The sequence below is a fragment of the Pavona decussata genome, unplaced genomic scaffold (genome assembly GCF_977016875.1).
Source record: "Pavona decussata unplaced genomic scaffold, jaPavDecu1.1 SCAFFOLD_215, whole genome shotgun sequence".
Classification (NCBI taxonomy): Eukaryota; Metazoa; Cnidaria; class Anthozoa; order Scleractinia; family Agariciidae; genus Pavona; species Pavona decussata.
The window spans coordinates 2,343,280-2,356,659 of NW_028145620.1; the positions used below are offsets into that span (position 1 = coordinate 2,343,280).

The 13,380-nt window shown below is 38.3% G+C and overlaps 1 protein-coding gene across 2 annotated transcripts; it reads right to left on the reverse strand.

Moving 5' to 3' along the window:
* Positions 1-415: 415 nt before the first annotated feature.
* On the reverse strand, positions 416-12,750 carry LOC146459993 (tubulin polyglutamylase TTLL13-like). 2 transcript variants are annotated; one of them, XM_085088586.1, is made up of 17 exons: positions 12,394-12,750; positions 12,261-12,301; positions 12,025-12,143; positions 11,090-11,220; positions 10,758-10,866; positions 10,181-10,372; positions 9,578-9,663; positions 8,659-8,731; positions 8,169-8,321; positions 7,444-7,625; positions 6,060-6,137; positions 5,190-5,297; positions 4,485-4,662; positions 3,752-3,952; positions 2,504-3,330; positions 1,617-1,668; positions 416-988 (listed from the first exon to the last, which is right to left on the reverse strand). In XM_085088586.1, exons 1-17 carry the CDS (start codon positions 12,576-12,578, stop codon positions 950-952), a joined length of 2,754 nt encoding a protein of 917 aa, XP_084944712.1. In that variant the 5' UTR covers positions 12,579-12,750; the 3' UTR covers positions 416-949. The 2 variants fall into 2 exon arrangements, with proteins under 2 accessions (XP_084944712.1, XP_084944711.1); XM_085088585.1 differs by having other exon boundaries at positions 416-991; positions 12,394-12,745.
* Positions 12,751-13,380: the final 630 nt, after the last annotated feature.

A 13,380-nucleotide genomic window follows, 5' to 3' on the forward strand; every position in this document is an offset into this window, starting at 1 on the left:
ACCTTGCTTTACTGTGCTTTTAATACTGCCTGGTAAAGCATTGGGGTGGAGTCCATCCTGGAATTTTTTGGTTGGATTGGCGACACGTTTCTTTTACGAATTGGTAAAAGCGAGATTGAATAAAGGGAGTTTCGAGACTTCCTTTTTTAATGCAAGCACCTGTTTCTCGAATAACGTGGGGGAAATCGTGCGCCCAACTAGTTGTCTTCCAGATGATGGTTTGAGTTCCCTTCCCGCCTTTTCTGCTGCCACTGGTTGGGTGAACGTATCTCTCATCCGGCCTCATGCTCATCCTCGGAGACCCAGGGGCGGTCAGTCGGGGGCGAGCCATTTCGCCCGCCCCCGACTGACTGCCCCTAGGTCTCCAAGGATGATCCGACCCTGGATCGAAAGATTTCTAACAGCACATCAGACACACGGTTTATAATTATTTTAATATTAACCAAAGACATTTTCTCAACCATACAAACATTTTTGCTGATATACAAATTCGTTGGATTTTAAAAATGTTTTCATACATTCAGATCTATTACATTATGAGGCAAGTTATGCCGCTTTAGCTACATAAAAACATCCGCTGGAATATAACCGTTTTGTGGTTATTTATACACTCTTCTCATGCAACAAGAATTCAGTACAAAGATTTTATAATGGCCTAAAACTTCAATCTAAAATTCTATATATTAATTTCTTTCATTTCTACCTACACGTACGACAGAATACAAAGGCGTGACCTCCATATGTTGAAAGCACTTACAATGCATGCATGTACATAAGTTAAAAAATTCGCGATTTTTGTATATACGCTTACATTGCAACATTGTTTTCGAATAATTTTCAGACGTCCTTCGGTTCATTTTCGATAAATCAGCCTCCTGCACATGTCGGGCTGCCTTTAAGATTTGTTGTCTTCCACAGTCGTTGATTGCTCCTTTGCTTTTTCGTCGAGTCAACTCAAGACCACTGCGTGGTTCTCGCGAAGTTCAAGCTGCTGAAGAGATCAAAGAGAACGGAGAAAAAAGTCAGTAACCTCGGACTCATTTGCCCTTATAAAATCTCAACTGTATAGAGAGGTTTTCATTTGAGTGTCGTAAAACCAAAACCAATGTAACTACTCTGGCCAATCGCAAAAGACGTAAACAGCGCAATGAACCAATCAGAAATCAAAGCAAATACATGTAACCAACGGCAAGGGCGGGGAAACGCATACGAGCGAGGCACGATTTGTTTTGGTTTTGCTGCTGACTGGTTTAGAAGGTGGCGCGTGTTTTGCTGGCCAATCACAGAGCGAAGTAAAAAAAAAAAAAGCTTTAAATGTTACCTCCTTACGCGCGTTTTCGCTGTTTTTGTTTCGAATTCTGATTGGCTTATTCCGCAATTTGCAATCTTTATGACTGACTATAAATGATTAATTTCGCTCTGTCGCAACAGAGAAAACTATTTTATGAAAGACAAGGAACTGCCACTTGTGCTTGGAAACACTTTAACAGGAAAACGTCGTTGCCATAGAAAAGATCACCATGTATGTGAGCTGTGATTAAATGAATTTTAACGATAGTTCAAAGTAAACTAATTAAAAACTGCCGCCAACACCAAGAGGAAGCATTCGTATTTACCTTTAAGCGTAAGTTGTTTGAAGCACCGCGGGCTCTTTGAGCTTTATTTGATCTGGAAAAGATAAACAAAGGCATTTGTTAATAGCTAGCTATAGGCCTATAGCTAATATGGATTTAGAGCAGCCATTCATATATAACTGAGGACTGTTGAAAAGTTAATGTGGCTGAATATAATTAGAACAACTAATAAATAGGTGATTTCTTGCTATTAGCAGTACTATGGAAACTCGCAGAAAAATTCTCTTCACTGAATTGAAAGCTTCAAACTTTTCTCAGTTTTAATATGTACGTGGCACTGGGAGCAGGGATGGCGCAGTGCTGAGAGCACTCGCCTCCCACCAATGTGGCCCGGGTTCGATTCCCGGACTCGGCGTTGTATGTGGGTTGAGTTTGTTGTTGGTTATCATCCTTGCTCCGAGAGGTTTTTCTCCGGGTACTCCGGTTTTCCCCTCAGAAACCAACATTTCCAAATTCCAATTCGATCTGGATTATTGTCAAGCACTTTATCATGAGCCTCTGGCTCGGGGATATTGTAAAAGCACTCCCCGTGTTACTGAAATAAGATAAATTCCTTCACTTTTTTTTTGTCGAATATCGCCAAGATAACACCGGCCAATTTGGCCCATTTCCGCGAATTCTAAACCCCCAGAACATAGTCTTTTCCAGACATTCAGCAAGTGGGGAGCAGAACGAAAACAACTGCTATGCAGGCGAATGATAATGAAGTGGGACGGGGGGGGGAGGGGGGGGGAGAGAGACTTAGGAGAGAAGGCGAGTTCTTTCGCTTCCTCCCCAATCTCTTCTCGTTCTCGTTTTCTTGCGCCTCTCCCCCACTATCTATACGCCTGGAATAGGCTACCGGAACCCAAACGTTTGTTCAATGTTACCTTAGTAATCCTGACGGTGATGCTCCGATTCTGTGTGCGGAGTTGCTTTCTTCAGGTCCTGTGTTAGAACCGGTTGGACTTGGTCGATAACTAACAGGAGCTGGTCCTGATATTACAGACAAGTTCATTCCGTTTTGCGGCTGGGGCGCCACTTTGAGAACATTCGGAAATGTATACATTGAACACATATACTGTTGCGCGTGCGTACTAGGTGTAACTCCACCGGGACTCGAGAGATTAGTTTGCGATCCTCCCACGACATTTCCGGCCAACACGCGCGGATTCACCACGCGTGTACCGTTCGCTTGAACTGAATCGGCGCAAGTTTTCATTCCGGTAGCGCTTAATGTCCGACGTCTTAGAGTCATATTAGGTTGATTGTCCATCCTAGGATCAATCATGCCGTAAGCTACGCTTGCAGTATCGATTCCTGTGTAGGATCCTGATCTCCAATCAAATTCTGCATTGTTAACAGTTCTTGTGTTTCCCGCAACTTTCCGCGAGCCATACCGGTGTTTAGGTAGGCCCGTGGGCACCGAAGGTACTATCCCCACAGAGGCTATGGCTCGTCGGTCGTTCCGTGTTAGCGAGGGTGGTGCTTGTTGATTCATCGAGTTCATATTCATCACAGCTGACAGAGCTGCGGGTTGATAGGTCTGGAACCGAGACAATTGAGATGCGACTGTGTTGTTGCCGGAGGCTCCAGAAGTCGATAGTAATCCCATAGAGCCATATATGGAAGAATGTCCCAAACTGCTTCCCAATTCACGGCCATTTACCGAACCACCGCCTTTTGCTGAGGAATCTTTGGAACTGTTCAGGTTGTTCTGTGCGAAAAATAATGAAACACTGCGTTAACCAAACGATATATTGTATCACTGTATGACAACTGCAGACTACCTATCAAATCAAACGAAGGTGACCAATTTTGAATCCCCCTCAACCAAGTCAGATGTATTTTTTTACACTGAGAAAAGGTTGTCTCAGCAGTACCGATTGAAAGGCTGCCAAGTTACACTGTCTACTAACACCATTTTGTATCTACAAGTGTTACATTCTTCTACAGTATATTTTGACCTAAGAAAAAACATTTCCGCAATAGAGCAACTGAATTATTAACTCCCGACCACAAAGAACGACACACAAGTCTCGCACTAGATCCTACGAATCGCACTCTACTCGGCAATTTGTCGGCGCATTTTCAGCAGTGATAAAACATAGCTCTATGACATCGCTTCTGTGACTCACCGAGTGGTGTAAGGCGCAGTTTTTCTGTGGTCCCCCAGTTCCTGGTGTACAATGTAACAGTTTATACACAAACTCCACCACGCCCAGTCCACGTATGAGATTGTCACGTTGAAGAAGACAGGTTATTCTCTCCAGCTCGTCCTCCTCCGAGATTGCTATCGGTTTGGTGGTGTCCGACTGCTCTTGGCCAGCTCTTTTGCCCTACAGTGAACAAGAGAGAATGATGCTTGTCAATACAGGTATACAGGGTTGAAGTGAGATGACCACCTGACTGTTCCACGGACAACTACATTTTATAGACATCACGGCAAATGTACCACGTCCCTTGCGCAGCCAGTTGGAAATGAACTCAATGGATTGGCTCAATTAAAAGCTACCATTCAATACTGCACTTTTCAATAACATGAAAACTCAGTCCTTGAAAAACAGAAAACGACAAAGTACACTGTATATCAAAATTCCCCAATCACAGGGCATGTCTTTCTGAACTCGTTTTAAACTTCGAATTTTTTTTATTTTTTTTTTTTGGCACTTTCACAGTGTTGAGTGAAGGCAGTGACTTTAGAGCCTTGGCATTTAGATTTTGTGTGTAGAGTAATCACTTTAATAGTAGTAAAGTATTCAACAAAAGGTTGGAGTTAATTATAAGGTTTATGGCATTGGATGCAGTTATAGTATCTGCTCTTTGAACATTTAGGACCTGGAACAAGAAAGGTAGAAAGAGAGGACATACCTCAAATCTGGTTTTATTAGCTTGAACAATCTTTCTAACAGGTGGCCTTCGAGGCCTGCGGCTGTGAGGGCTCTCTGGCCTGAGACCATCTTTGGATCCCTTTGGAGTCTTTCCACTGTTTTTGAGCCTGGCAGTCTCTTCCTCCTGCTGCTTTGCTATGATTTGTTCACGCTGAACTCTACAGGAAGGGACAGCACAAGAATAACTGTCAACATGCATCATACAGTCTTTCACAAAAGTAATATTGCAAAATAATTTAACTATTAAGAAAACTGCTGCTGTTCAAACAACTTTGATTTGTACACATGGCAATGAACACTTAAGGATTTCATTCGTTTGTTCGTGTTAGAAACATTGAGTACAGCATAACACACATCATCATTTCACTGCTCCCTTAAAGGGCCCTACACCTTTGTTTTTGTTTATATGCAAGAGTTTGGCTATTATATTTCATTCGGAGCATGTCGAAATGAACGAAATCACTGTGAAACTACTTAAGGTAATGAAACATATTTTCAGGAACACAACTTACTTTAAAGCAATAAGACTTCGCTTCCGCCATGCAATATCAATAATTTCGATGGCATCGAAAATGGCGGAGGCTGACGAGGGTCCTTTAGAACATGAACTTGGGTGTGGTGCAATTTCTAAGCACTGCTTCACATGAAAGCGGCACTATAAAATAAACGTATCTTCATTACTCACCTGGCGCATTCAATACGTGCTTTTGAGGCTGCAGTTTCTTGGAAAAGTGAGCAGCTGTTCTCAAAGAAAACTGCATACTTCTCTTCATTTCCTTCTGGATAAATACGTCTGTAACGAAAAAACGTAAGCCACGAATAATGATTTTCCAGGCTATTTCTCAAGCCTGTTTCTGTTATTCTTGCCCACCAGGGAACTTACACAGCATACAAAGAGTTCAACAAACAGATTCTGCTCCTTGCAAAATTATACCAACAGTTCAGTTGTAACAAAAGAAAGAAAACCCCAATGAAGCTGCTGTTATCCACAACCAAGCCAGTTTTAAGAAAAGGAAAAACATAGTCCATGGATTAAATAAATCTTTGAAAGGATACAATGTAGCCCTATGCAAAAATGGCAGACATTTTTAACAATTAATATTCTTTTGTCTGCATTCAAATTAGCTTCACTAGCCTCATTCAAGTGGAATATTCTTTTGGTTATAGCCCACTTTGAAAATGAGTGATGGCCTGGGTCGAGAGTAACTGCCCAAGTGATTGTGGGATTGTTTGGGGGGACGCAAAAATGCGAAGATAATAGCCAACGTCCCCCCAAACCTTCCCACAATCGCTTGGGCAGCTACTCTCGACCCAGGCCATCACTCTTTTTCAAAGTGGGTTATTGAACTCAAGAATGAGGTTGGTGAGGCTAATTTGAATGCAAACAAAAGAATATTAAAATGTTAGCCATTTTTGCATAGGGTCTATGGTTGTTGAAAAACTTACTACATTGTACATTACGAATTTGTAAAAACTTGCTGTTTAAAAGTGAGTAATTTACAACCCTAACCAGCTACAAATACAGGCTACAGACATCACATTAAAGTATTATTACCTGTATTTGCCCAGGTGAGCATCTTCGTACTTTTTTAACCATTCAGTGTACTGCAATTGGTTATCACCATCTTCCCTCCTTGAATGTAAAATACAACAATCAGCTCCCTCAATATTAAAATCCATATGTATCAACAGTTTATCACTGGGTAAATTATAAATGTATGGCCTTGAAAACAGATTATTTCTGGTGTGTCCCACCAGCTTCATCAAGAGTGGTTTAATTAATTTGCTAAATAAAGGGTTATTATTTTATTAAACTGATCGAGACACAGGCCTTAGGTCAGTCTCACAAATCCAGGGTTTAATTTACTCTAGCTAGATTGCAGCATTGCAGGATTGCTACAAATAAAATTATATTGGAACAAAACATTTTCACTAGTGCCATCAAAAGGTGCAAAGAAATTTCACCAAATATGAAGGTTATGTTATTTCATATGTCAAAGATTTGACCATAATATTATTGAATACTTTTTGCAAACACGGTTATATTTGACATCTTTGCACCCTTAACACCTGGAAAATTGCTACTCTACAAATTAAATCTACTATCAAAGCAATTAACTTACATTTAAGGTTCCATATCTAAAATATTAATTTTTACAAGCCAACAATTTGTTGTTAATTGTATGTTCTGCATGAAAGTTAAAAAACTTGGCCCTCCTCAGCTTTCAATTGAAAAAGACCTTCTAAAATCCCTAAAGCAGGCATACTTGGCCCCCAGAAACCAATTCCTATGATAAGCCCTGCAAATCTAGCTAGTCAGTCAAATATATTTTGAGGAATTAGGATTTTCAAGGTGTCTTTACATTATCCGTGTGCTATTACGATCGGTTGCATCTAAAAGTGGACACAAGACACAAAAACATGTTCTGACTAATAGGGTGCCAGACATGACGTGTTTTGTCACCAAACATTTGAAGTTTGACAGCCATTGAGCAAAACTGTCACGTCAGATCAGCACATTCCACTCATGAATAAGCTTATTTCATTTTTCTCAACTTGCAGGCATACAGCTGTATTTCTCACTCAGAAACAGCTAGCACACTTGCCTGCAGAAAATATTCTTAACATTTAAAATTGCGTGCAAAGAATATTTTATTGTGCAAAACAAATCAAGTCAACAACAGCCGCCTACTCCAAACTTGAACAGATGTTTGGTGCCAAAACATGTCATGTTTCGCCCAACTAGAACATGTTTTTTCCTCCTGTGTACCTGCTTAGATGCAACCGACGGTATATTGACACTGATTCAGTACTCTTTTTGTCAACAACCCTTAGACTACTGAATGTTACAGTAAGGTATGACTTCAATACTTCCAGTTTTCCCTAGTTAAAAAAACACACATGTAGCATTTGGTAATTAACAGTCTACCAAATCATACCTGTTTTCTTTGGGCCTTTGTTTTTGCAAAAGCCTGTCCCGCACTCTCTTTTTGTCTTCTTCGAGTATCTTGCGGCGATCACATGCTCCAAAGTTGAGAAGGTTGAGAGCATCAAACATCAGTCCATCCTTGATTTCCTTATCAAGACGGGAGTCAGTCGTAAAACTTGGAGAGTGGTTGACCTATCAATCAAAACAAAAATTTATTATTTAAGAAATTCATGATGCAATTAACTAGCTCTGTAATGTTCTTAAATAAATAATCTGGAGATAAACCCTTGAAGCAGGGACGATAACCAACAACAAACTCAACCCACACACGCCACATTTAACACCAGGAATCAAACCCAGTCACAATGGTGGGAGGGGAGTGTTCTTACCACTGCACTATCCCTGCTCCGCCTCCCTGTTCTTGCAGCTTGGCAACTCTCTGCCCAACTTATGATCACAGGACACAAAAAACTCTTCTCTTTCGAGACTATACCTTGAATGCCCTTAACTTTCAGAAAAATGTACATGACCGACTACATGTTAAATTATATACAAAGTTACAAAACAATGGATTGAAAGTCAGGTTCAACTATCTCGGACTTTAAATTAGAGTACGTAAAAACAATTTTTATTATCTAAAGATACTACATACATAATTTTGATAGATAATTCTTGCATTACATATAGATCCTCTATCTACAAATATCTATGAATATTGTATAATATAGTGAATACCTCTAAGACCCAAGCTTTCAACTTCTTGTCCAGGAGGATATCAAAGCCTAGGATTTCAAAACAAGCACTCCCTTTGTTGTGATTTGGAAAACAGGTTCTGTAGTTGTGTTTCAGTATTGGATGTGCGGTAATCAAAGTTTTGATGATCACATCCTGGAAAAGAAAAAAAGAATACCCAACAAATGTTAAATTTATCAGGACTAAGTAGAAAAATTCATACATTGAATAGTCACATAAAAAATTTTAATTCATGTATGAGAAATCACTATTACTTCTTTTCAGCTTATATTTAACATGTCAGGAGTTTGTTTATATGACAAGTTTATTTAATTTATTAAATTGATGATCTTGCCTTAATTGATTAATTTTTGTTGCCTCATTACTATACTGTGTTTATACACAAGAAATGCAATAATTGACAACCCTTTTCATAGAAAGTCACACGTTGAACGACATACAGGTAAGCTGCTTATTTTCAGAGTTCACTTACCTCTATTGAATCCCATATTTCTTTTACACTGTAGCCATTATCTGCAAACCACTTGTTCATTGTTGTGATTCGTCTGGAAAAAAGTATGTTTAACTTTCATTAATTAATCACTCCCATTAGCTTGTTTTACCACATATTGTCAACTTGCTTTAGACTTGTGACTTGTACATTTTGTACATTATTCTATCAAATTAATCAGACAAACGTCAAAAACAGCCATCACAATTCTTAACAGAGTTTACAAAAATAGACAACCTTTGATTGCATGTGGCTAGTCATGTAGATGTAAAATTATTAATATTTATATGAAAACTGAAGGCAAAAATGAAAGAGAAGGGAACAATATGGAGACTTCACACAAAGTTATGTTACTCAGAGTATGATTTTAATTGGGCTGTCTGTAATATCATGTAGCATGAGACTGGGAAAGAAGACTAACTGATAGTATGTTTTTGTTTTATTTGATGGGGGAGGGGAAAGGGGGAAGGGGGTGCCTTCTTTCCACTTCTTTTCACTGTTGATTGGCTCCGACATTCAACATTCTACTGAATTATTACTTAGTTAATACTTACAACACGATGACATGGTGGCCACAGCTTCTACAGAAGCATGTAGCCACAAAAACTACTTTATACTAATTAAATTACCAGTGAACCACCTCTTCATGAATTGCAAAATAAATTTTCCTCACAATCAGTGGACTTTCAAGAAAAGTTCTTCCACCTAATAATAATTTATTGCTTAATACGCTGTTGGTTATAGGTTGACTTACAGTGCTGTTTTAAAATGTGGTCTCACTTCAGTAGTCAACAAGACTTATTTATTAAAACAATAATTTAAAATAATTAATAATTATTGTTAGTTATAATAATTATTATTATTAATAATAATAATAATAATAATAATAAATAATCTTTACCTTTTACTTCCAGTCTCCTCATCCCTTATAAAATCTTTACTGTGTTTGTTTACAGCATAGTTTGTAAGATGCATGCAAACGTCATCCTACAAAGTAACAACAATGTAGATTTTATTTATTATTTAGTTAAACTAGAAAATTCTTAGTCCATAAAAATAACAATGATTCTGTGATTGGGTTCATCATGCCAACTCAATACAAAGTACACAACAACAACCTTTATTTTCCTCATGATTAATTAGAAATATACCATGGATAATAATGCCTAATAATACACAATACACCAGGTAATGCCTATAATAATACTACTAATAATACATATAATAATGCCGCTTGTTACAGTACAATCACATTACATTGCAGAATATTACTAAAGTATGGCATTTGTGTTCTTGTCCATTTTTTTTTTCGAAAATCATTTAACATCAGATTCCCATACTAACACTGTTATTTTAAGCCTGTTTGCCTTTTCGTTAAATAAAATGGCGACGAAAACCGTGATAAGGCCTATTAACAATGGTCAGTGAAACAATTTTGACATGTTTCAAATTGTTATCAAGTAACAACAAATTCCTCTCTGGAACTTAGCTAAGTGCTACTCACTAAGTTGTTGTTGCTTGGATCCAGGTACTTCATTGTGGCGAATCGTCCTAATCCATCCTCATAAACAAATATCCGAAGAGGATCACAAGAGGTCACCAACACATACACCCTCAGATCAAACTTGAATCCATCAATAAGAAATGGCTTGGAAACATACTGCTGACAAACCATGTGCTCTCCAGGCTTCACATCCTGCATAAGTTTATTAAAAAGGTGATAAAAAAAACCAGTATAAATTTAGGAGTTACAGAAGTTAGTCTGGTGTAATCACGGGGTTACAGTATACCCATACAAAAGGGCTAGGTCTAATTTTGTCCCTGCTAGGTCTAGCAAAAGTCTTCTAGATATTTTCCAGACCTTTTCAAGATTAACTTAATGTCTTAATGTCATCTACCAAATGTTTTGAAAGACGTTAAGAGTGTTGATATGCCTGTTTGTCTAGAAAATGTCTTGAATTTTCGTCTTGACTAGACCTTGTCTAGATCTTGTGGTTGCATAATGATAGAGTTACAAGGAGGTAAATGGATAGGGTACAGTCTCAGTCAATTAAACTTTAATTTAAATTTGCTTCCTTTACCTTTGGATTTTTGGTGAGGAAAATCCCTTTTCCTTGGCTACCACTGTCTGGTTTAAGAATAAAAGTTTTGTTCTTTTTCTGTCGACAGTAGGCTTGGAATTCTCCATAGCTATGAATAACAGGTGAATGAATAGAACAGACAAATTTTACTGACAAGTATTTCATTAAGTAGATATTTGGCAGATGCCTATACTGTTATTAACACCAGTCACATTTAGTAAATAACTGCAGTTCAACATAATTTGTTTGTCTAAACAAACTTTGATCCAAACATCAATCAAAAACAGGAACATAAAATGCATTATTTTAGCAGTTTACATGACAGTACTCACTCTGCTGGTAGACACCATGTTTTTGGAAATACAGCATAATCCTTCGGAAACTGTTTCCATAAACGATTCATATTCCTTGCAAGCAGATCTTTGCGGCATATCTCACTCATTCCAGGGAAATGGTTTATTTTCTGTTCAATGAATCACAACAAAACAGAGGTTTTATTTTTGGCCTTCGCATGTTTCATTGCATTAGGTTACAAAATTTTTTGGGTAACTTGATTGCAATTTATTCAATTACCAAACTTAATCCATCAGATGGATTGAGTGCACTCGAGGTTTGATTACCATCCCCTTCAATTGCTTATTTGCCAGTTGAAATAATAATCCTCTTCCGAAATTAACTGTACTAGCTCCTTTGACAAAGAGCTTAGTATTTAACTTTATGAGCTTACACAACTGTTTGTCAACTGCCACTCTTCAAATCCGCCCGAATCAAACAGCTTCAGAATATTTGTTTACCGTTGGCAGAATCCGGCGACAAGATAAACATAACTAGGTTATTAAGTGTCAAGTTTCACCACTTATAATTTATTTTGACGATGAACGGCTATATTGAAAGTGCGCGTGATCTGTTAGTACTACAATAACATGTAAATGCATAATCCCTTGGAGGCGTAATAATTTTGAATCCATATAACCTTACGAAATTTGTATATGCGAAAAGGGGGCACGATATTGAAACTAGGGATTAAGTCAATTCGATACAAGAAATATTAATGAAATTAAACATTAAACTGACTGAAAAACCTTAATAAGTTTAAGCTAATAAGCTTTTGTAGTTCCAACACATTTTCGAATCGAATGGGACAAATTATTCGAGAATGTGCTGGTGTTCTCAAGCAAGTTACCCACACATTTAACTCGCTAAACATTAAAGCTAAGACTCCAGCACGCAAAAGTATTCTTCATGAGCTGTTATGCTTTTAACCAACCTGATAGCGCTTCATCTCCATGCATCGTTCCAGAGCAACAGAGCAATCAGTCCAAAACAACGTCCAGTCTTCATCTTCGCCAACCTCTTTCATCCCGAATCGCTTCGTCACCCTGCGAACTGTCAAAGGCAAAATACGATGAAACAAAGCAATGAGATCCAAAGCTTTCAACTATTACTTGTTTTGGGATAGCAAAAATTAATGACGTTTAAAACTTAAAGTTCAACAATGCTCACCGCTTTCATACTTGCAATTTGTCAAGCACACACTCATCCACCTAAAAAAGAACAATGTCAAATGAATCAGAGCGCCTTCAAGGAACACCATAGACAAGCTGAAGTGTATTATTTTAGTTTCTGCCTTGCTTACTTCTTTTTCTTCCTTTTAGCCTTCGCTTTCTTCGGTGTAGTAGCTCTGTCGTCCGTTGTTGTTCCGGCAACTTGCTCGCGGACATCTTCCCCTCCGCTATCTTCGCCCTCGCATTCACTCTCGCCGTGGAAGCTTATGTCACTCTCATTGTCGCTAACTTCTCCCTCAAATTCATTGTCAGCCATAGCAAACTCTTTATTCTGCTTTAGCGATGGAATAAAGAGGCCAAATTGTTCACGCCTTCGAACTCACGGCGTTTGGGAAGCCATTATTGATTGTCGTTTGGTTATGTCGCCAGGTTTCGGATAGCAACTGTGCAGGCTTCTGATTGGCTTCTTCGTTGCTATGAAACTCTTTTGCGGTGTTTTGCCATGCTAGTGCCTAGTCTCTACTCTTTCGATCGCGCTGTAATTAAAATTGATGAAGCGTAGATACCCGTTCAGTGTAATGAAAACTTAGTAATTAAAAGGCTATTTACTGTTAAAAGTGTTTAAAATGGTGAATCAGCGAACATACTCTGCAGTAAAGTTAAAGTGCTAAGTGAAACCACGATGTTAACCCTAGGAAGGAAATGGAAAACCACACGTGGCAAAGAAAGAAAATTCCTCCGCGTTAGCTCAACCGTTGCTCTGGTGAGTCTGGTCAATGAGAATTTCAAAGTTGACCGCTAAAATGTTGCTGTATTATTATTCATTGATTAAAACCATTGTTTTCTTCAACGCTTTTAAATTTTTTTTTTCAATATTTGAGATAAATAATCAATTTCTTTTGTTTTGATGTAAAGTATATGAAATAATTCATATATGAACTGCGGATATAGATGAAAGTGAGAAGTGATCATCGCAGTGAATTTTCCAATTTATGCAATTGGAAATTGGAAGCCTGAAAAAAATTCACTGCGATGATCACTTCTCACTTTCATCTATATCCGCAGTTCATATATGAATTATTTCATATACTTTACATCGTTTCACTCCTCTCACGGGA